Source organism: Megalops cyprinoides, chromosome 1 (genome assembly GCF_013368585.1).
Source record: "Megalops cyprinoides isolate fMegCyp1 chromosome 1, fMegCyp1.pri, whole genome shotgun sequence".
NCBI classification, from domain to species: Eukaryota; Metazoa; Chordata; class Actinopteri; order Elopiformes; family Megalopidae; genus Megalops; species Megalops cyprinoides.
The window spans coordinates 10,601,548-10,625,266 of record NC_050583.1 but is presented as its reverse complement, the minus strand read 5'-3'; the positions used below and the strand labels follow the sequence as shown (position 1 = coordinate 10,625,266).

General features: G+C 49.7%; 1 protein-coding gene across 3 annotated transcripts in view; it reads right to left on the bottom strand.

Annotated features, from left to right (window-relative positions):
• The window catches only part of pnpla6 (patatin-like phospholipase domain containing 6), a 40,444-nt gene that overhangs the window by 12,051 nt on the left and 4,674 nt on the right, over positions 1–23,719 (bottom strand). For all 3 annotated transcript variants that reach the window (XM_036522945.1, XM_036522934.1, XM_036522938.1), the window contains exons 3-29: positions 23,286–23,345; positions 22,755–22,842; positions 22,182–22,264; positions 21,964–22,055; positions 21,362–21,502; positions 20,993–21,152; positions 20,435–20,515; positions 19,849–19,977; positions 19,641–19,721; positions 19,328–19,463; positions 17,114–17,188; positions 16,587–16,690; positions 15,832–16,014; positions 14,907–14,984; positions 14,058–14,263; positions 13,288–13,419; positions 11,704–11,827; positions 11,224–11,337; positions 9,479–9,554; positions 8,850–8,999; positions 8,365–8,428; positions 7,704–7,872; positions 6,887–7,069; positions 6,254–6,372; positions 5,744–5,900; positions 4,979–5,095; positions 4,348–4,417 (exon numbers count right to left, since the gene is read on the bottom strand). In XM_036522945.1, coding sequence (XP_036378838.1) covers positions 4,348–4,417; positions 4,979–5,095; positions 5,744–5,900; positions 6,254–6,372; positions 6,887–7,069; positions 7,704–7,872; positions 8,365–8,428; positions 8,850–8,999; positions 9,479–9,554; positions 11,224–11,337; positions 11,704–11,827; positions 13,288–13,419; positions 14,058–14,263; positions 14,907–14,984; positions 15,832–16,014; positions 16,587–16,690; positions 17,114–17,188; positions 19,328–19,463; positions 19,641–19,721; positions 19,849–19,977; positions 20,435–20,515; positions 20,993–21,152; positions 21,362–21,502; positions 21,964–22,055; positions 22,182–22,264; positions 22,755–22,842; positions 23,286–23,345 — 3,172 coding nt within the window. The remainder of the gene's footprint in view (positions 1–4,347; positions 4,418–4,978; positions 5,096–5,743; positions 5,901–6,253; positions 6,373–6,886; positions 7,070–7,703; positions 7,873–8,364; positions 8,429–8,849; positions 9,000–9,478; positions 9,555–11,223; positions 11,338–11,703; positions 11,828–13,287; positions 13,420–14,057; positions 14,264–14,906; positions 14,985–15,831; positions 16,015–16,586; positions 16,691–17,113; positions 17,189–19,327; positions 19,464–19,640; positions 19,722–19,848; positions 19,978–20,434; positions 20,516–20,992; positions 21,153–21,361; positions 21,503–21,963; positions 22,056–22,181; positions 22,265–22,754; positions 22,843–23,285; positions 23,346–23,719) is intronic.

Here is a 23,719-nt window from a genome sequence, read left to right as displayed (position 1 = left end):
GGGAATGAAACAGATAGTACGGTCCACGCACACACAAACACATACACACACAGCGCACAGTTTGATCCAACAGAAACACAGAAACGAGCTCGACCTGACTACAACAGACCAACACAGTTAGCACACTGACCCCTCCCCTTGGAGCTACACTGCTTTTAAACATTTCCACTGTCTTATCCTCACAGTTTAAAGCCTGTTTGAAATGGCTGATCCTAGACATCAGGGGTTCCTAATGTGCAGGCCAGAGACAATGTGGAAATATACACAATTATTCTACTTTGGTAAATTATCTTTCTCACTAAATAAGCTTCCTGAGACAACTAAGTCCCTTTCGTTCTCCCTGCCTATGTTCTCTCCTTTAACTATGTGCAGTACATGAACATACATTTTAAATGACACACTCTGGAGGAAGTGAAAAGCAGTGATGTCAATAATGTCAACCCCTTCACCTGATAATTTAATAAGTTATCACTAAATTTATGTATTAATTTAATCACTGACAATTTAACACTCCTGACACAGACCGGACTGTCACAATTGTCTGAAATTTGGAAAGGATTTGGTCATAGGGAAAACTACCAAAGACCCACCTCACTTCAACTCGCTTCAACATATACTGCACTGATGAGTGTGTCTACAATGTTGCAGCGTTTACATAGCCTTGGTTCCATACAATTATACAAACACAGTTACAGGGTGGGCCTTGAACTAAGCCCCAGCTGTCGGGTAACTCTTCTGGTGTTGATTATTAAAAAAGGGCCTCAACTTCATCTGACCTAATCTAATCTGAATCTAGCAGTTGCTTGCTGCACTGGTGTGTGTAAAAGCCACAGTCTGAACTTTAGTTTTTGTTTTTCCACACATCACTGCATTGCTATTTCTCAATTTATACCTTAGCACAATTACTTCACACCACATTTCTGCATACTGGACCAAAGCTTCAGAACAGCTGGTTCTGTTTCTGTTTTGGGTGTTTGTGCTTCTTGTGTGCCGGGATTAGAGTTAGCCTTGTTAGAGAGACAGACAACTGAGTCAACACCAAGCCTGAGGGAGAGTGAGAGAGGGGTGAGGAGAGTGTGTGCGTGTCTGTGAGAGAGAGAGAGAGAGAGAGAGAGAGAGAGAGAGAGAGAGAGAGAGAGAGAGAGAGAGAGAGAAAGAAAGAGACAGAGACAGAAAGAGAAATGACTCCCACATTCGCCAAGAATCCACATGCGTATCTTTCCACAGCCCATATTCCAGCCACGCAGACTAAGTTCTACTGTGCTACGCAATGTCCCAGGGTCAGAGAGAGGAGCAGAGAAATAGAGACAGAGAGAGAGACTGGGAGAGAGAGAGAGAGAGAGAGAGGGGAGGTTCTACAAGCCAGGCTGGGTGTTACCCCACACCCATGGAGGAGGATCAAGAATCTTTTTGGAGCAACCTTTTGTTTGGGGGAGTGTGCAGCCACAATTGGAATTAGCCACACGCAGACGTATGAGATGGATCCACCAGACCCCCAAGGGCGGGAATCTGCCCGAGGGCCAATGAAACCGAACAAGCCGAGCAATGGAGTTGCGGGCTTACATCTAGGCTGTTCCACATGCGCCTGCAGCGCGTGGCAAATGGACGAGACATAAAGCGGGGCCTTGCACCACAAACGAAACGCGCCCCCTTTTTTTCCATCCCTCTTTCCGGTAGACAAAGCTTTCGTCAAATGTTGCCCTGGCCGAGTGTGGATGACCTCCCCTCCTTGAAGGTGTGTGTTAGGGTGGTTAGCTCACAGACAGTGGAGAGGTCTAAAGTCACAGGAAATGGGTGGGGGCAGGGCTGGGGTAGCTAGCAGGGAGGAGTGTTCTGGATCCTACCAATTCACAGTGGACCGGGGGTGGGGGGGTGGGGTAGAGACACGTGGAGTGGTTCCCTGCTAAGTGCATAAGCTGATGTTGCTCTTGTCCATTAAGAGATGAACCGTCAGTGAAGGGAATATTGTTAAATCGTTCTTAATGGGTTTGGTATCTTTTCTCAATTTTAGAATGTTGAGACACACAAATGACAGCTAAGGAGAAGAAGCAGTCGGTAGAGGAAACCATTTTTAGGGTCTACATAACTAACACAACACAAAAACAACAAGTAACATTTTTTTTTTGTAAAAACGCTCAGCTAGGTTTGCCAGAGAGAAATAAAAACAGAAAGAAGAAACAGGCAGAAAGAGGAGGGGGGGGGGACCTTCGGGCTGTTAGATGATTGACAGCAGAAGGAAGTGGGGCGGTGAGGAAGAGGAAGTGTGGGAGAGAGGCAGTCAAGACAAGCTCTCGCTGTTAGTGTCATGCCAGGAGCATCTCAGCAGCATTCGGACTGGGGGTAGAGCAGCCCCCCCACTTTCAGGAGACCCCAGCTCAGCAGGAAAATAGTAGCCTTAACAAACCATCACCAAGGGCCGACTAGCATATCCATTACTTTTTTTTGTACATTACATTACTGCCATTTAGCAGACGCTCTTATCCAGAGCGACTTACACAGGTTATAGTTTTTTACAATGTGATCCACTTATACAGCTGGGTACCTACTGAGGCAATTATGGGACAAGTACCTTGCCCAAGGGTACAGCAGCAGTACCCCAGCGGGGACTTGAACCAGTAGCCCTTTAGTTATGAGACCTCGTCCTTAACCACTATGCTACACTGCTGCCCCAGATGCAAATGTGAATGCAGAAAACTGGAGGGCTTAACTGGCACCTTCTATAGGACCAGTCAACAGTTTGGACACACCTGATTAAGATAATGGGAAACATGCATTCAAAGACATTTTGATCTAAAGACTCATGCTTGAATGTTTGAAATTTGTTTCTTAGGCATCAACTTCACTATTTATATTTGTCTATGCATGAATTTCTTTAAATTTTTTTTTTTTTTTGGTTTCTTTGAAGAATCTAAAATATAAGACAGTTTGGACTTGTAGAACATAATTCTGTGTTATTTCATAGTTTAGGTGTCTTTACTATTATTCTAAAATGTGGAAAATAATAAAAATAAATAAAAACCCTTCTATGAGTGTGTCCAAACTTTTGAATGGTACTGTACATTCAGTACTGTCTACCTTTCAGTTACTATACTGCCACACACTTTTCCATACTGTTCAGCACACAGTATTTAGTTGTAGCTTTTTTCATTTTTTTGCTTTTCTAAATATAGACTGATATGATTTGATCAGGATGAGGCAGAAACAGTTGATGGTAAAGGAATAGGACACTGGTGTGGTAACGCAAGCTCCCCCTCTGGGCCCCTGTGCGCCCCCCCCCTCCCCTTCATGGTTTCTGGCACTAAAGGCCTACTGAACTGGGGGCCCCTGGGGAACCTGGGTCCAAGCCCAAGACCCTTGGGAATGTAAGGGGGAGGGGGGAGGCCCCCAGCCCTGCCCACTCAAGTTATACAGCAACAAGGATACATTCAAGTCAATCAAACATTATACAAAAATCACCATCGATCAATGCATGAGGAGACAGGGATAAAGGTAGACGTTTTTTTCTTTTCCCCCCCCCAGACCATAATTCCCAGCCACCCCCCTCCCCCAATTTGTGACTTAAAGGAGGAAATTGAGTCTGGCAAGCCGTGACGTCAGCTAATGCTCTGCTGTGAGTAATGTGATGATGTAATGTGATGATGTAATCGGTCTATCTCTGACTGAATAGATGCACACTCTGTTTATTTTTTTCTTCCCTCTACGCCTGGAGCCTCGTATCTGGCTGGAATAACAATAGCCGTTGCTGAAACTGGGCAGCGACTGCAGTTTTATTTTGTCTGGGGTGCAGGGCTGCGTTACAGTACGGTGATTATTAATCCTGGTGGGTTCTAAAATTAGTTCTGTAATCTCCCTGCTGTCTTGTGGTGAGGCAGCTGGGTCTGTGCGAGGAGTTGTGCTCGCAGCAGAGTCATGATGGTTATCTCTGACCTGCAAGTCCCTTCGGGGCACAAACACCACATATGTCTGTGGCAGTTCTTGTATACTAATATGTGTCCATGTGTGCGTGTTCAACAGACTTAAATGAACAGAATTCCTCATGAGTGATGTAGTCTTAAATTCAGATGTCAGCTGTCTTGCCTGATCCGACATTATCAAAACAATAAACCTTATTTTTAAAAACTTGTATAATGATAACTAATGCTTTAGAGTGAGTGCAGTGAGTGCCTATGATGAATTGCCCTTAAGGGCAGAATTCCTGTGTCTGGGTCTGTGTGGTTCAGCTGAAATCTTTATGACATCGTAATGAGCAGAGTGTGTGTGTGTGTGTGTGTGTGTGTGTCTGTGTGTGGGTGGGGGGGGGGGCATTGATAATGGCGGGGGGGTAGCTTACTAATGGCTGTGACTCACCGTCTTTGTGTACACGCATTGCGGAGGCTGTGATGTCAGTGGTCACGTTGAAGTAGGGCAGCCACAGGTCCTGAGAAGGAGACGGTAACGACAGACACAGAAACACGCAGGCAGACAGGACGACACAAACAAAGGTTTGGACGAACCACACAGGGGGACAGACAGGAAGCACAGCATGAGATTAGACATGGACTAAACAGGCAGTTACACAGTCCCAGTGCATTATAAACCACCAGGTGTCACTCTCTCTGGGTACCACCTCTGCAGCATGGATTCTGACAGTAGTGCTTCTATTACACCTTTGTGTAGTCATGCTGAAAATAAAATTTAAAAAAATACACACATCCACACACATACACATACACTGTAGAAACACTCTACTGAAAAAGCAATCAACTGCCCCATCTGAAGATTACTCAGACTACCTTCTCATATATAGATTACATATATATTACAGATTAAATTTATATATAGACTGTTTTAAACCTTTCAGCCTCCATTAGATGTATACCATGTATGATATTACTGATTAAACCCTTTGCCTCCTCTAGCTACCCTAAACCCTGCTGACTCCAGGCAGGGCCCTCACAACCAGCCCCTCCTTCTCGGCCTGATCAGCCCTCCACCTCACCTCTGCCTGCTTGTCCTGGAACACCTTGGAGATGCTGGTGTTGAAGGCGGAGCCGGAGAACATGGAGGTGATGGGATAGGTCAGGTCCAGGACGGTCTTGAACACGGAGTTCATGGCCTTGGAGAGCAGAGAAAAGAGGGAGAGAGAAAAACGGAAGAACCCATGGTGAGTAAAGGGATGAGTGACAGGGTGAGTTAAGGGGTGTGTGAGGTGAATCACACACACACACACACACATTACATTACATTGCATTACTTCATTTAGCAGCTACTCTTACCCAGAGCGTCTTCCAAATAAGTGCATTACTATGCTAAGGCTAATTATCATGAAGTATTACAAGACGTCAGTAAGATACAAAGTTAAGTGCTATGCTAGTATAGAGTGCCCTTTTTTTGTGAAAATAGCAATTGATAGGATAGATATAGACAGACATAGATACAGAAGAAGGTAGGCTAGAGATACAGCCTGAAAAGATGAGTTTTAGGTTTTTAATGAAGGCGTCCAGGGAGTCTGTTGTCCGAATCTCGGCAGGAAGCTCATTTCACCAGTGTGGAGCCAGTGCTGAGAAGAGAAGGGTTCGAGAGATGCTGCCCTTTCGGGACACAGAGGCGACCTGGGGTAGTAGAGCGCAGCGCTCTTGCAGGCTTGTAGACCATGATCATGTCCTGCACTGTATGTATTGGGGGGCTGGTCCGTTAAGTCCCTTCAAGGTTAGACACACGCACACACGCACACACACACAGACACACAGACACACACACACACCTTGGACCACTCGCGGGCCCGCTGCTTGGTGCGCACGGCGCTGCGCTCCTCGGCGTACAGCGCCCCGATGAAGGAGCCGATGGAGGTCCCGCCCACGATGTCGATGGGAATCCCCGCCTCCTCCATGGCCTTGATCACACCCACGTGAGAGCAGCCCCTGGGAGGAGCAACAGGAGTGTCAGTCAGAAATCTCACACTGGGTGTGCATATCTGTGAGCATCAGTGTATCAGTGGCAGCGTGGCATAGGGGAAAGGAGTAGGGCTTATAACCGAAAGGTTGCTGGTTCAATTCCCTGCTAGGGTACTGCCGTTGTATCCTTGGTCAAGGTACTTAACCCATAATTGCCTCAGTAAATATTCAGCTGTATAAATGGAAAACATGTAAAATTGTAACCTGTGTATGTTACACCGGATAAGAGCATCTGCTAAATGACAATAACGTAATGTAATGTGTCAGTGCGAGTGTGTGGATGTGTGGAAATTACGATATCAAAGGACACAGGTGCTCACCTGGCGCCTCCTCCTCCCAGTACTAGGGCGATGCTGTTCCCCGTCAGAACTCGGGCCAGCCGAGAGAAGTCACTGTGCCTGTCTGCTGTCTTCTCGAAAACTTTCTCATACACCTCCCGCTGTGCACACACACACACACACACACACACACAGAGCACAGAGGTCAGACACGCATACACAGCTGAGAGTACAACCTGGGTCAATATCAGCTTTGGGTTTCTGTGTGTGAATACTGGGTCAGTACCAGCTAGGTAGGATTCTGTGAGAGTATACACATTGGGTCAGTAGTAGGTCTTAGCAGCACTATTTAAGGGTATACATTTGCTCAGTACTTGCTTTGGGTTGCCATGTATGAGTATATATCGGCTCAGCAGCAGCTCAGGGTTAACATGTGTGAGAATATAATAGGTCAGTACCAGCTCTGGGTTGCCATGCGTGAGAATATATCAGGTGGTCAGTACCAGCTCTAGGTTGCCATGTGTGAGAATATATCGGATCAGTACCATTTCTGGGTTGCCATGTGTGAGAATATATATCGGGTCAGTACCAGTTTCGGGTTGCCGTGTGTGAGAATATATATCGGGTCAGTACCAGTTTCGGGTTGCCGTGTGTGAGAATATATCGGCTCAGTACCAGCCTGGTGGGGCTCCGTCGGGAGAACACTCTTCGGGGGCACTTGAGGTGCAGGTGTCCGGAGCACCAGCTGCGCATGTTGAGCCACTCCACGGTTCTGGAGGGGCCCGGCCCGTCCTCACGGTGGAGCAGAATCAGCTGCTTCAGGGCCCGGACCGCCGTGTTCTCCAGCATCTGCTCCAGCTTCAGAGGGAGGGAGAGGGAGAGAGTGAAGGAGAGGAGGGAGGGAGGACGGGAGACGGAGAGAGGGAGACATGAAGAGGCACAGAGGGAGAGGAGTAGAGTGAAGGAAGGAGAGAGGAGGGAGAAAGAAGAAGAAAGAGTGAAACAGTTATGTATAAATACAGATATAGAGAGATAGGTTCCTCTATTATCTCATTACACACAAAAGCCTGATGATAGGTGGCAGGGGTGTTGGGTGAGAGGGTGTGGTCTCAGATACAGCCTCTGTCCCCTCCTCCCATTCCTCACCAGACACTGTGACCCCTTACCTGTCCCATGGTGTTCTAGTCTCCCTTCACTACCCCATACCTGCCCCAGCGTGGGCTACTGTCCCCTAACTACCCCTTAACTGCACCAGGGTGTGCTACTGTCCCCTAACTGCCCCTTACCTGTCCAAAGGTGTCCTACTCTCTCTTCACTATCCCTTACCTATCTCAGAATGGGCTACTGCCCCCTAACTACCTCTTACCTAACCCTAACCCAGAATGGGCTACTGCCCCCTACCTACCCCTTACCTAACCCTAACCCAGAATGGGCTACTTTACTACCCCTTACCTACCTCAGAATGGGTTACTGTCCCCTCACTACCCCTTACCTGTCCCAGCGTGGGCTCCTGGTCCCCCAGCCCCACGATGAGGATGCAGTCTGCCTGGCGGATGCAGCGCTGGGTCCAGGGGGTCATGCTGCTGTCCGTCTGGTACAGAACGATGCGGTTTATGTCCTCCTGCTGGGCCAGCCAGCCGGACAGACGGTACTCGTGGATACTGAGGAGGGGGAGGAGACGGCAACAACAAGATCAGCTGACATGAGAGGAGGACCTTGCTCAAGGGTGCAAAGAGCAGATGGGGCACTGCTGTTGTACCCTAAGGCAAGGTACTTAACCCACAACTGCCTCAGTAAATATCCAGCTATATTAATGGATAAAATTGTAACCTGCATGTATGTAAATCGTTCTGGGTAAGGGCATCTGCTCAATGACAATTATGTGAAGTAATCTAAATTCATATAGTCTTCACAAACACACACTCACATGCACACACATATGCAATATGTACTAATGCAATAATGATAATAATGTAACGAGGATACAGTGACTGAAAGGCAGGGAGGAATTATGAGGGAGAGGTAGGAAAGGGGCAGATAAAGACGTAACAAAGGAAACAGAGATGAGATAGCCACCAGATCTGATTAGTGCTGTTCTACATGAGAAGCGAACACAAAAACCCCCGTCTCCAAGGCGACGGCAGCCCACTGACCTGTCGAGGGCCGAGGCCCCCAGTCTCTCCCGAATGATGTCACTGGTCAGCAGCAGGGTGGGTCCTGCGATTAAACAGATTAGACCGAGCTGCAGTTGCGCCAGCAGCTGACACGAAATGACTGTGAACAGTGAACAGCCCAAAACACGGCTTAGCATTAGCTACGTATCTGCTAGGCAAAGAGCGGGAGTCAGATTCAACAGGCTCTAGGATGTGATACAGGGCGGCAGTGTTGCATAGTGTTAAGGAACAGGACTTGTAACCTAAAGGTTCCTGTTTCGATTCCCCGCAGGGGCACTGCTGTTGTACACTTGGGCAAGGCACTTAACCCAGAATTGCCTCGGTAAATATCCAGCTATATAAGTGGGTAACATATAAAAAACTGTAACCTAAGTTGGTCTGGATACGAGCGTCTGCTAAATGCCAGTAATGTAATGTAATGCGAAGTAATACGACAGGACTGGGGAGGAGCGGGCGCGGCATACCTATGGCATTGAGGGCGTGGCTGAGCTCCAGGTTGAAGGCATTGATTGGCACCTCGTCACACACCGGCAGCACTGCCACAGTGGAGAGGTTGCTGGTTGGGTTGGTGACGTCCGGGCTGGACGACACATTGGACAGGCCCAGGGTGGAGCCTGGAGAGAGAAGGGAGAGAGGATTAGAACTCAAAAACAGAGTTAAAGAGAAAGAAACAGAGAGGGAGACAGGGAGAGGATTAAAACTTTTAAACACAGAGGGACAGAGAGAGACAGACAGAGATGGGGAGAGATTAAAAGTTAAAAATGGATAAAGAGAAAGATAGAGGGGGATACAGAGAGAGGATTAAAACTTAAAAGCAGAAATAAAGAGCAAGAGACAGGGAGAGAAAGAGATGATTCAAATGTGGGAGACAAGTAGGTTTAAAATATGTTAGGGACATAGAGAAAGCACGAGAGAGAGAGAGAGAATGAGAGCACAAGAGAGTGAAAGATGAATAGAATGGAGCCAGGAGATAAGAAAAGGACAGAAAGTTAAATTTTAAAATGTAAAACACTGAACATAGGCAGAGGGCAGGAGGGACACCACGGGGGGGGGGGGGGGGGGGTGGATACCTGGCGTGTCAGCTGCTGCTTACCTGAAAAGGGCCCACGGGCCTGCTGAAGGTTCCCCAGAATCTTCTGGCCCAACAAGTGGATCAGGCGGGTCACCACCTGCAGGTAAAATCAGAGCACAGGAAACACTGCTGAATCACACACAGTCAGAGCACAGGGCGTACCGCTGAACCACACACAGTCAGAGCACAGAGCATACCGCTGAATCACACACAGTCAGAGCACAGGGCGTACCGCTGAACCACACACAGTCAGAGCACAGGGCATACCGCTGAATCACACACAGTCAGAGCACAGGGCATACCGCTGAATTACACACAGTCACAGCACAGAGCATACCGCTGAATCACACACAGTCAGAGCACAGGGCATACCGCTGAATCACACACAGTCAAAGCACAGGGCATACCACTGAATCACACACAGTCAGAGCACAGGGCATACCGCTGAATCACACACAGTCAGAGCACAGGGCATACCGCTGAATTACACACAGTCACAGCACAGAGCATACCGCTGAATCACACACAGTCAGAGCACAGGGCATACCGCTGAATCACACACAGTCAAAGCACAGGGCATACCACTGAATCACACACAGTCAGAGCACAGGGCATACCGCTGAATCACACACAGTCAGAGCACAGGGCATACCGCTGAATCACACACAGTCAAAGCACAGGGCATACCGCTGAATCACACACAGTCAGAGCACAGGGCATACCGCTGAATCACACACAGTCAGAGCACAGGGCATACCGCTGAATTACACACAGTCACAGCACAGAGCATACCGCTGAATCACACACAGTCAGAGCACAGGGCATACCGCTGAATCACACACAGTCAAAGCACAGGGCATACCACTGAATCACACACAGTCAGAGCACAGGGCATACCGCTGAATCACACACAGTCAGAGCACAGGGCATACCGCTGAATCACACACAGTCAAAGCACAGGGCATACCGCTGAATCACACACAGTCAGAGCACAGGGCGTACCGCTGAATCACACACAGTCACAGCACAGGGCGTACCGCTGAATCACACACAGTCACAGCACAGGGCATACCGCTGAACCACGCACACAGTCAGAGCACAGGGCATACCGCTGAACCACGCACACAGTCAAAGCACAGGGCATACCGCTGAATCACACACAGTCAGAGCACAGGGCATACCGCTGAACCACACACAGTCAGAGCACAGGGCATACCGCTGAACCACACACAGTCAAAGCACAGGGCGTACCGCTGAACCACACACAGTCAGAGCACAGGGCGTACCGCTGAACCACGCACAGTCAAAGCACAGGGCGTACCGCTGAATCACACACAGTCAGAGCGCAGGGCATACCGCTGAATCACACACAGTCACAGCACAGGGCATACCGCTGAATTACACACAGTCACAGCACAGGGCGTACCGCTGAATTACACACAGTCAGACCACAGGGAACACTGCTAGACCACGCAGTTAAAGCAGTCTCTTGCCCCTCACACGCGCACACACATGCGCACGCGCACACACACACACACACACACAGACAGACGGACAGACAGACGGACAGACGCACGCACGCACGCACGCACGCACGGACAGACAGACGGACAGACGCACGCACGCACGCACGCACGCACGCACGCACGCACGCACACACGCACACACACACACAGACAGACGGACAGACAGACGGACAGACGGACGCACGCACGCACGCACGCACACACGCGCACACGCGCACACGCGCACACGCGCACACTGACCTGAGGATATCGCCTCTTGATGTTGTTGAGCGTTCCCTCGGGCAGCTTCACCAGCTCTGTGTCCCTGACCGCGTGAACAGTGGTAGCCCGAGGCTGTCTGGTCAGAGCCTCCACCTGACGCACAGAAAAACACACTCACTCAAACACATATTTCACACGCCATTAAAAATTAAAGGCAATTTTTCATCGATTTTCCCTGCAGCTGGGGGCACAGAATATAAGCGCAAACCTCACATAACAATGTTACATTAACCTTCACGGGGCACAAAAAATACGATCAATATTATCTGATTCCTATAAAAAAGAGCTTGTTGAAACTGTTTTTTTTTTTGTTATGCAACCATTTATCTTTTCCCCCCTCGGGTTCTGATGAGTCATGCCAAACATCCTTTATCCAGCTCGGTTCAGGAGTTCAGAGAGAGAGACGCGGATCGATGGCCGTTTGACGGGGACACTCGGACACGCGGCGAGCTCTCTCACCACTCCGATGAGGTCACCCCGCCCGTACTCCCCCACCAGCTCCTTCTTCCCGTTGGCCTTGCGGATGACCGACCGCAGGCGGCCGTTCAGGACGATGTAGGTGCAGTCTGACTGGTCGTCCTGCCTGGAAGGATGTGTGGGGGGGATATAAAGGGGTTTAGGGGGATAAAACTGAAAAGGGCATTTCATAATTTCCATATCAGCTCAATGTAATTGGGGGCAACGATCCTTGTAGAAGCAGTAAGCACAGTCTCACAACATGTTTTGGATTCTGTGATCTAGTGACTGATGTATACTTGGCTTTCCTTGTCTAGTCAGGTTGTACAAGTTGTGGTATGCTCATACTCACTGGTCTGGGGGTGCTGTTAGCCTGGGCTGTCACTGTTGCTCATTTAAACTTGAATAAATAAACTTCTGTTCCCTTGTGCTGGAAGTCACTCTGGATAAGAGCATCTGCTAAATTCATGTAATGTAACTCAACTGTGATGTACAGCAGCGTGATGAAGTACTATGATGCTGAAATCATGTACGACTTACAGGACGACCTCATGCGATTTTCACTTTATAAACAAGGAATCCGCCGCACCGCCAGCAAAGCCACCCGATCCGATTAGCTGGATGGCAGACGGCTTTCTAGAACCAGCTGAACCCATGCCGTGCAAGGAGCGTTGCAGCTACAGTCGCAGCACCGCAGCGGTCAGCAGACAGAGCTTCAGTTTAAAGCTGCAGCTTTCCTTCCGAGACTGGCACGCGTCTCTGAACCGTGCCAAGGGTCGATTATTTTCGGCTGCGCAACGCTTATTCAAATCTCGCCCCCTCGCCCCCACCCCCCACCCCAGAGGACAGAAAGGCCACGGCAGTGAAACTGAACCCTTCAGAGAAACGGCAGAGGAACGAACACCCCTCTGCTTTTCCAATGCATTTACTCATTTCAGGAAATTAGCCAACCGCTGCGCCAGTGCCAGGACATGATACAGTGGATGAGGGCTGCCCGCTGCCCTTCAACAAACTAAGACGATGGAATACTTGTATCATAAGTTATTTCTGTGTAGCACTACATTGCGTACAAACATGAAAACAAGCATGGGCATATATGGGTGTCATTTAGCAGATGCTCTTATCCGGAGCGACTTACATAAGTTATATTTTCGCATGTTATTCATTTATACAGCTGGATATTTACCGAGGCAGTTCTGGGTTAAGTAACTTGCCCAAGGGTACGGCAGCAGTGCCCCAGCGGGGAATCGAACCAGCAACCTTTCGGTTACGACTGCTGCTCCTTACCACTATGCCACACTGCTGCGCATGTGCAGTTAGGTATGTTTACCACAACAGGCCATGCAAGTTAAACTGCTTAAATACATTGCATTTTAAGGAGGCCCCTACTAATAATTAGATAATGTAATGTAATAAGGTGATTCTGCTGAGTCAGAAACAGCTGTGTGGGGAGGGCATAGAGCCCTACAGATCAGCCAGAGAGGAAATATGGGGGGAGGATGAATGAAAACGGGTGAGGGGCACTGCTAGAGGGGCTCAGGGTGACAGGGTTGAATGAGGAAAGGGAGGGGCTAATGGGGGAAGTACCTGTAGAGCGCCCGCCCGGCCTCCACGGCCATCCAGTCTATGGCGAAGTCCATTTGCCGCACGAAGGCGGACATGCGCACCGCCACGGTGTGGGCGGCGCTCAGCACCACGCTGGGCTGCTCTCGCATGATCCTGCAGGGGGCGACAGAGAGCGCAGCGGCGTTAACCACAGGGCAGCTCAACAGGGTCATAACGCTTAACATCTTGCTAAATATCAGCCAGGTATAGATTAATATAATGTATACACTGCGTGGTACAGTCCCGTTGCCAAGGCAATTCACACCACAGATTTTAGGCCCGGCGGTACCCCTGGCCCTATGCCTTGCAATAAGCATTTAAAAGGACTGAAGGTGACTACCAGCAGTGAGGCCGTGTCCTGGGGCTGCACATTTTTTTGTCATGTTTGTCATTTTTGATAGATGCTCTTATCCAGAACTTGCATAAGTTACAGTTTTGACATGTTATCCATTTATACCGCTGGATATTTACTGAGGCAGTTGTGGGTTAAGTACCTTTCCCAAGGGTACAACAGCAGTGCTCAATCAGGGAATCGAACCAGCAACTTTTTGGTTATGAGTCCTGCTCCTTACCGCTATGCTACACTGCCACACAGAGGACAACTCGCACTTTAACGCTTCATTCTCTGTGCCGTACTGGGTGTAAAGGTAACCAGAACAATACGCAGTATAATCCATGTTCATTGATAAAGTTAAGCAAGCTGGGAACACTAGAGTAACCTTTCCTTCCTGAGCTCTCGGGGCTGGACTCACTCGTAGAAGTCGGACTTGGAGATCTTGAGGAAGGTGCAGTCCCGCACGGCCTTGATGGTGAAGATGAGGGGCTCGCCCGTCAGCACGGCCAGCTGGCCCACCATCTCGCCCGGCTGGGTCACAAACAGGCACACTGCCTCCTGCTTGTCAATCATGCGCTGGTACACGTGCAGGCAGCCCGACAGCACAAAGTGCAGACTGACGTCCTGCGACCGGGTGGGGGGGGGCGCGGAGAGAGAACGGGAGGAAAGGGCAGTAGGAGGGAGAGATGTAGGTGAGAAGACAGGGAGGGACAGAGAGGGGAAAGGGGTCAGACAGAGGGAGGAAGGGATAGAGGGGAAACAGAGGGGGCAAAGGAGAGAGGGAGGAGAGGAGTGAGGAAGCAATACAGGGAGGGGTGGAGGGAGGAGAGGATAGAGGGAGGGAAAGGGGAGGAAAAGAGAAAGGGAGGGAGGGAGGCAAGGAGAGTTTATTTAGTCACATCTTTCTTCTGCCACATGAGTCGTTTTGCACCCAAACCCAAGCAGACAACATGAGTAAGATCCTGATGAGTCAGAGCTCTCTCTCAGAAGGAGCGGATGGGTGGAGAGAGATGAGCATTAGTAGGCAGACAGGGGGGTGAAGGAGGAGGAGAAAGCAGAGGGGACGGCATGTGAGGCGGGGGGGGGCTGACAGGAAGGAAGGGGAGAAGACGTGGAAGAGGAGGGAGAGGAGCAGAGGCTATGAATAGGAGAGGAAGCAGTCAGAGAGAAGGAGAAGCACTAGCCTCACAGAGAGGGAGAGGGATGGGGTAAAGCCACACGGGGATATATAGATGGAGCCCACTGCAGTGCCAAATTCTGTGCCTACCTGGTCCCCCTGTCGAGCCAGCACTGCCCCAGCCTTGGCATGGTGAAGAGTCACCCTCCCATTGAGTAAAGCAGGATCCTGATGGGAGAGAGGGAGGGAGAGAGAGGAGGGAGAGGAAGAGAGAAAGAGAGAGAGAGAGAGAGAGAGAGACAGAAGGAGGGAGAGAGAGGGAGGGAAAGAAGGGGAGAGACAGTGGGAGAAGGGGGACAGGAAGAGAGAGAGGGAGGAGGAGGGGCGAAGAAGAGCGAGAGAAGGGAGGGAGAGGGAGAGACAGGGGAGAGAGAGAGAGAGAAAAACAGAGAAAGGGAGAGAGAGGGAAAGGGGGGGGGGGAAGGGGGGAGAGGGGGACAGGAAGAGAGAGAGGGAGGGAGAGGAAGAGAGAGAGGATGATAAAACAAACCGGTGTTCAAACCCAGCTATTGCAGCAGACTGCATGCACTTCCTCCAATGGTTATCAACACCCATGTCGGCCTTGATCTGACAGACAGAAACTGATAAGAGGACGGGTGGGGATCAAAAGCTTCTGCCAGGATGAGAAGCATGATGCAGCGCTCTGTGCAATCAAAACCACTGCCCTGCGGTGAAACAAGGCTGGATGTGTGCTGGGTGGCGCCGCCTGGGCCTAGAGTGTGCTCTGAAGCCTCAGAAAACTGCACGTGGGAAGCTTGAACTGGTTTAACACTTGATGAGCCATCTGGGCCTATAGTGTGCTCTGAGACCTTAGAGAACAGCAGTGGGAAGCTAGGTCTGGCCTAACTCTAAATGAACCGTCTGGGCCTAGACTGCGCTCTCTCTGCCTTACAGAACGGCACGTGGGAAGCCAAGTCTGGTCTAATGCTGGATGAGCTTGGGCCTAGAGCGTGCCCTGAGGCCTTAGAGAGCAGCCTATAGGAAAGCCAAATCTGGTCCAGCACACCACACACACCTCAATCCTCATGAGCTTCAGGATCTCCTTCTGCGCCTCCTCGAAGAGGGAGCCGCAGGGGCGCCCGGGCAGCGGCCCGTAGAAGGTATCCATACCCCCCTCCTCCTCGGGGTACAGGTACACCCCCGACGGAACCTCCTCCACCGTCACGGACTTCCTCTCCCTCTGGTCCTGGGACACCGACTGGAAGCAGAGAGGAGAGATCAGTGTGGCACTATGATTTAAATCTCTCCAGTATGCAAATATTAAACTGTAATATCTGAGAATGACTAGATTTTCTGTGACACCACAACAAATAAACATAAATGAGTGTGTATGTGTATGCATGTAGGGATGTGTGTGTGTGGGTGGGTGGGTGTAAACACACATAATACAATTCAAGCTCAACCAAATATGAGTTTTCATATGTGTATCTCTTTGTGAAGACTATATAAATTTACATTACATCACATTACTGTCATTTAGCAAAGGCTCTTATCCAGAGCAACTTACATGGGTTACAGGTTTTATCCATTTATACAGCTGGATATTTACTGAGGCAACTGTGGTTAAAGCACCTTGCCCACAGGGAAAAGCTGCACCACACTGATCTTAGAAAATAAGATTTGTCTTTTTCTCCTCTGATCATCTACTCCGAAAAACCCTTGTTCAGCTTCTCCAAGTGTCCTCTCTGGACCCCAGATGGTCTGTCACTGCCTCTCCCCACCCCCCCCCCCCCCCTTGCCCAGCTGCCCCCCTACCCCTCCCAAACTGACCCGTGTGAAGGTTGGCGGGGTCGGGGTGCCGTCCTCCGCGGACACCGAGATGCGGCCCCTCTCGTACGCCATGTCGAAGTCCGACCGCAGACTCTTCTGGATGCCTGCGCAGACAGATGTGAGTGCAGCACAGAGCGCGCACAAGCGCGGACGCGGCGCAGACGAAGCACACGCTGCCTACAACATGACATCATCCCGGCCGACATGCGTCGCAAAAGCAAACGCAGGTGTGAAAAAAACACATCGGTTCCCGACAGATCTACCCACAAAAACACAAACAATGGAAAAGAAGCAATGTCAACCCATGCAAATGGCCGCACAGCACCAATGGCAATGCAAACAAGGGCAATGGAAAAGGGATGCAAATGAGTGAACCACAAAAGGCCCTGCCTATTGGAAGCGCCCTTCTGAGTTTGCTTTCTTGCTGCGGCGCAAATCAGATGCGAGGTGTTGGGGGGGGGGGGGGGGGTTGGGACAGGTGGTGGTGGGGGAGGGGGGGGGGGGGCAGGACGGGTACGTGGGCTCACCTGCGATGTCCACAGGCATGGAGATTGCACGGCTGAGCGTTGGCACTGAGCTTCCGTCCTTCCCCTGATCTCCACCTACGGGCAGACCGAACGCAGGAGCGTTACGCAGAGGGATTCACGGCGCCCACGCACCACAAACGCCCACACACAGCACCACTAAGCTGTCATTTATCACCAATGAGGCTGTGCTTTTCTCTTCTAAATGGCCCACTTACCCTAAAATGGAATCATTTGTTTTATTACCAACCGCCATGGTGTCTCATTCATCAGTATGAAAACATCCGATGTGAATCAAGAGTCTGACTGAAGCAGACTTAAGAGCACAGTATTAACTTAACTGATCATTTCATTGCTAAATCAACACTTCTGACAGAAATGGAGGCGGCAGTGTAGCAGAGTGGTAAGGAGCAGGGCTCATAACCAAAAGGTTGCTGGTTCAATTCCTTGCTGGGGCACTGCTGCTGTACTCTTGGGCAAGGTACTTAACCCAGAACTGCCTCAGTAAATATTCAGCTGTATTAATGCATAACATGTCAAAATTGTAACATATGTAAGGCATTCTGGATAAGAGTGTATGCTACATGCCTATAATGTAATGTAATCAAAGCTAATGATGTTAAATTGAAGCGGGAGAAAAGTCCCATACACCGTGTGGGAAAGTCTTGACTATCACCATGACTGGACCATCACTGTAATTTTCAGCCAATCAAAGGTTTTTTCAGGGTTGTCAGATTTAGATTTAGATTTCCAATGACTTTTAATTTTAATAATAAGTGTGATACTTTCAAGGATTATATTTAATGCTGCAACAGTCACATGCTGTTAAAATTAGGCTACATCAAAACTGAAATGGGGTACTTTTTGAGACAAACACATTGAATTGAATTACTATAATGTAATGTAATGTAATGTAATGTAAATGTAATAAATTGGCTTACTCTTGGCCAACAATATCAGTCTCCTCTGACTTGGCAGCAGGCTTCATGTACAAATCAGTAGACTCGCCAAACTGATAGAAACATCAGGGCACTGACCTCACTACATTACTTGTAAATGGCCTCAAGCGAGTGACACATAGAGAAGCACGCATACATTTTACTTGCTGTAAAAAAAAAAAAAGCGAGTGTAAACTTTTTTCCACAACTTTTAATGTAGAGTGGGATATCCGACCATTTTCTGGTGACTGCCCAAAATGAAAACATTTCAGGGTTTTCAAGATTTTTCAGTCATATTTTCCCATGCGCTGACACATATAAGAATTAAGTTTCATTTTTGTGACCAGACGATTGAGAAACCCATCAGTGATACACATCAAAGAAATGCTTAGCAGTTCATGTTGCTGAGCCTGTCTATTACACAACGAAATGCAATTTGCACTTTGCTATTTATTGGGAGTCACAGCGGAAGCTTGACCAATCAGATGAGGGATGCAGAGGCCCTCGGACCAAACGATAGCCTGCAGCAGGAAACGCTAACCCAGACAGAGCTTAGGGCAGCTGCTCTCCTTCTGCAAGGCTGCCTCTGTTGAGGGGGGAGGGGGTGTGTAAATAATGCATGCAGAGTCCACTCTGTCCCTGCACTTCATTTGCAGTAAGAGCCCTATGCTAAACGCTGCCTTCGCGTGGGTCTAAAAACCACAGACAGGCACACCCGGGCTGGCGCAGTGATTAATGCTAACTGCCTCCTCTCCTCCTGTCCTGACAGGAGAAAAAGAGATAACCACCAGGGAGGATGTGACTCCCTTTAGTGTCTGTATCGCACCCCTTGAGAAAGTTCCATGGGTGTTTTTTTTTTTTTAATTCCCTTTCATGAGAGTCCATTTGAGTAAAGAAAAGTAGTACTGCTGTTCTGTGGAAATGCTGTGGAAGATGAGTATGGCTCTTAAACAACCTCTCTGTGCCCCTCCCCTCCAGTCAAACCCTGATGTATCTCTTCTCTTTCACCGCTTTTTCCCCTCACCCTCTCCACCTCCTTCCCCCCCTTCCTCCTTTCACCCTTCCTTTCTGTGTCTCTCTTTCTCCCTCCCTCTCTATCTCTTCCATTCCCCCTCTGTCCCTCCTTCCCTCTCTCTCTCCGTTTCATCCTTTCCCACCCTCTCTTTCCCACTCCTGGTTCTCCAATTCATCCTCTCCCTCTCTCTCTCTCTCTCTCTCCTCCAGTCCTCCACTCCGGCTCTCTCTCCCACCGTGCCCCTCCCCCCTCCCCCCTGCTCACCTGCGGTCTCCGCCTTGCCGGCAGCCTCGCGGTGCTCCTCGGTCACCGTCATGCTGCCGAAGCGCTTGCTGTGCCGGACGGGGCTGGTGCGGGATGGGTGGGGGGACAGGGGCAGCAGGCGGAGGGGCTGCATCTCCTGCGGGGGAGTGGGGGGGAGCCAGCTCTGTGAGCGCCACTCAGAAAACACTACAACATGGGTATATACTAAAACCAGGGAGGAAGTGTTTCTGAAGGAAGAAGAGGAGTGTGTGTGCATGTGTGTGTGCGTATACATGTATAGTGTGTGTGTGTGTGTGTGGGGGGGTTCACTCACATGGCTGAAGAGCTCATTGGTCAGCCCCAGGTAGTTGTGTAAGGCCAGCACGGTTACTCTCTGGAGACGAACCATGATGATCTGCACGACGAGAGAGAGGCATTTAGTTATTGTTGAGTTCACTCATACACACACGCACGCACGCGCACACACATACACACACTATACATGTATACACACACACACACACACACACACACACACTCACCTGCACCACCCGCACCAGGCTCTCGGGGTATTTCTCAAAGATGGACAGAAAGGCCTCCACTGGAAGACGCAGCACGGTGGACACCTCGGCTGCCCGCGCCGACACTGTCCGGTATGGCTTCTGGTGGCCCTGCGGCACACAGGAAAGCAAACACAACTCTCATAACAGCGCCCTCTAGGGACAATCCTCCAAGCATGAAGTTAGGAGTGTTTTGATTGGACTGTTTTATGTAGCATCTTTCTCAACATCTGCAGGCTAGCAGTGAAGAAAATGTTGGGTGCTTACGTAATAAGCAAATGGCACTCATTAGAATGGGCCGAAGGCACAGACCACATTTTCACCTGTCAGTGTTTGAGTCGTCGATACATTATTTTGCCTGTCATTTACAGATTTGAGTACATCAGAAGTTTACAAGACGTAAATCCATTTCTGGATTACTCATTTATATAGACTATTACTCAAACAAAGCTATAGCTTCACTGGCTGTAGCCACACATTTTTCCAGCAGAAAACTATTTTGACAGACAGGAGTCCAAAAAAAAAAACGCAGGAAGTGCAGAACATGTGACAGGAAGTTGGCGCTCACAGTGATGACGTCCAGGATGCTGAGGAGGCTGTGTACGCTGTCTCCTGGGTACACCTCCTTCACCACCCCATCTTTGCCATCCTGCACAAGAACGGGAGGACCAACACATCTAAATAAAACACCCAGGCAAGCAACAGTTTTCTCACAGAATGGAGGATTTACTGGCGTAACTAACTTGCTCTGATAAGTTTTCACATTACATATGCAAGTGAAAGTCTTGTATTCTAACACGGTTTTTCTTAATTCACTTGGTTGTTGCATGTCTGGTATGAATTCAATCTCAGCTTTCAATCATTTGCTCGTTTATTTGGATTAAAAAACAATAATCTGATTATCTGTAGTCAAATGTTAATTGGTGATAATCACTGAAGCTGATGTCTTAATCGGATTCTAACTGGAAGCAAACTGTAAAATCCCACAGCCGCACCTCTAACACACAAACACCCTCCAAAACACAAGCGTATGCACAGACACACACACATACATGTACACACATGCACAGACATACGCAGACAGACATACACATGTGCGCACACACACACACACACACACACACACCTGGCCTGTAAGACACAGCTCGAGCTTGCCGTCCTGCACCACGTAGATGCTGCTGTCTGGCTGTCCCGGGCGGAAGACATACTCCCCCTGCTGGAACTGCAGGAACACCATGTGTTTACAGAGCTCCAGGAAGAGCGGCTTCTCAAAGTGGCCCAGGACCCTGGAGGGGGCAACCACCCACACGCAGAGGGTTAGTGGCGGTACTCACACACACAGACATCACCACGGTGACATGACGACCCCCGGCATTTCCATGGAAAATGCGCACAGTGTCAGTCAGACGTGCACGAAACGGACAGGCGTTTTGAGAGACCCGTCTCCACACACAAAGGAGGTCAGACGGACGTACGGACACACGGATAGACACACCTCACGTTCTTCAGCATGTAGAGCACCTCAGAGGGCAGGTGGGAGTTGGCCACGTCGAACTCGGTGAGGTCGGCCTCCAGCACGGAGGGCGGGGGCTCCTTCATCTGCAGGGTAGGCACCTCCTTCTTAAAGCGTAGGATCCTGGGAGGAGGGGGGGGGTGAGGGGAGGAAGGAGGCAGGACAGGAGAGACGGAGAGAACGAGAAGAGGAGGAAGAGAGGTAAAGAAGGGCAAAAAGAGGGGAGGAAACGCGATGGGGTTAAATGGGGGCAGGGGAGACAAAAGGACAGTACATCACATTACATTACTTTGATTCAGCAGACGCTCTTATACAAAGCAAACTTCCAGCACAAAGCTGAATGAGCAACAGCGTCTGACCAGGCTAACAACACTCCCAGACCAGTGAGCATGAGCATAACACATGAGCATAACGCATAAGAGAGTACGTACAGAGATCACGAGGGAATGTTTATACTGCACCACCAGTAAGCAGTTCAGCCTGCACCACCAGCTCAGCCTGCATTCCCCACACCCAGCTACATAAAAGCACACATAATGCATAATTAAGATCTGCCCGCAGCGCCTGTGCGCTTCGAGCCGTACTTTTTGGCAATGTTGAGCATCTTCTGCTTCTTCTTGAGGCGTGGCCGCGAGGAGGAGGTGCTGCCCACCAGGGACGAGGTAGACTGGGACACCTGGGGGAGAGAGAGGGGCGTGAACAGACAGGCAAGCAGGGCAGCCAATCAGGGTTGAATCTAGACCCGAGACACACATGGAGCCTCCCTTCACCCCCCACAACCCCCCCCCACCGCCCCGCTCACCTTCCGCATGATCTTGCGCCCGTAGAACATGACCTTGTCCCTCTTGCGGAAGCGGTACTTGGGGGTCTCCTGCGCCTCGAGGTCTGCGCGCCCCGCCACAGGATCGAGGGAGGAACAGAACAGAACAGAACACCTTGTGATCTTTCCTCCGCCCCCTCGGAGCTGAACCTCTGAACAGTCAGGGCAGCAGGAGCGTTTTTAAAGAGATCATGTGTTCCGCAGAACCGCGACTGCAGCAATATGGAGAAAATTAAGAGCACAGAGCCATAATGGAGAGAGAACAGAACAGACAGTCCTGTGAGCGGGACGGCACAAAGGGGCTATGGACACAGAGGGGTCAGTATGGAACAGAACGGTGAGTTCATGCTTTAAGAGAATACAACAAGATTGAAGAGACAGAGGAGTTAGTAAAAAAAAAAAAACAGGGCAGATAGTTCATGCTTTAAGAGAGTATAAGGACATTAGGGAGACAGAGAGATTAGTAAAGAACAGTGTAGCAAGCGCATGCTTTAAGGGAATGTAAAGAGACTACTGAGACAGACAGGCACTCAGACGGCGGTGAGAGGCACTGACTTCGTAGCTGGATCCTCCGCAGGACGAAGAAGATGAGGATGGCGATGAGGACGATGGCGATTCCCGCGCCAATCACGATCCCCACCATCTACACAGGGAAAGACAGAGGAAGAGAGAGAGAGAGAGAGAGAGAGAGAGAGAGAGGAGAGAGGGAGGGATGGAGAGGGACAGAGGGATTGGGAGATGAGAGTAGATTAAGAGGTAGAGCAGGAGATGGAGATGGGTGGAGGGTAAAGAGAGGGGAGCAGGGAGAGCATTTTAAATCAGAGAGCAAAGGGGGGGGGGAGAGAGAAGGACAGAGGGAAAGGGAGAAGGTGGAATAGGTGGGAGACAGGAAGAGTGTGGGGGAGCAAAATCACATCTGGATCATTTTATGCCATTAAACTCAATCACGGTGACAGAGTTACAGTTTAATCCGAGCATAACACAATAAAACTTTAAATCCAAATCCGGGACTAACAGCTGCATTAGCTAGTGATGCTGAGAGCATGTGAGCAGTGGGTCAGTTTGATTATCAGAAGGCTGGCTCACCATGCTGGTCTGAAGCTGATCCTCGACGAAGGACTTGATTTTGATCAGCCCGTCGTCCTGCTGCAGAAGGAAAAGAACAGAATGGTCAGGACGCGATTTTTCCGCAAAGCCAGCAAGTTTCCATAGCGTAGCGGTTAACATCTTAGCCTGGGCAGCAGTGTAGCATAGCGGACTCCTAACCAAAGGGTTGCTGGTTCGATTCTCTGCTGGGGCAGTGCTGCTGTACTGTCGGGCAAGGTAACCCACAATGGCCTCAGTAAATATCCAGCTGTATAAATGGATAACATGTAAAAACTGATTTAAATCACTCTGAATAAGAGCATCTGCTGAATGACAATAATGTAAAGATGCACTGCTAGTTGCATCCTCAGAGATTTTGCGATATTAGTGGGACAAGCCCAGCAGACAGAGGGTGTTCGCCGTTCTAGCTTTCT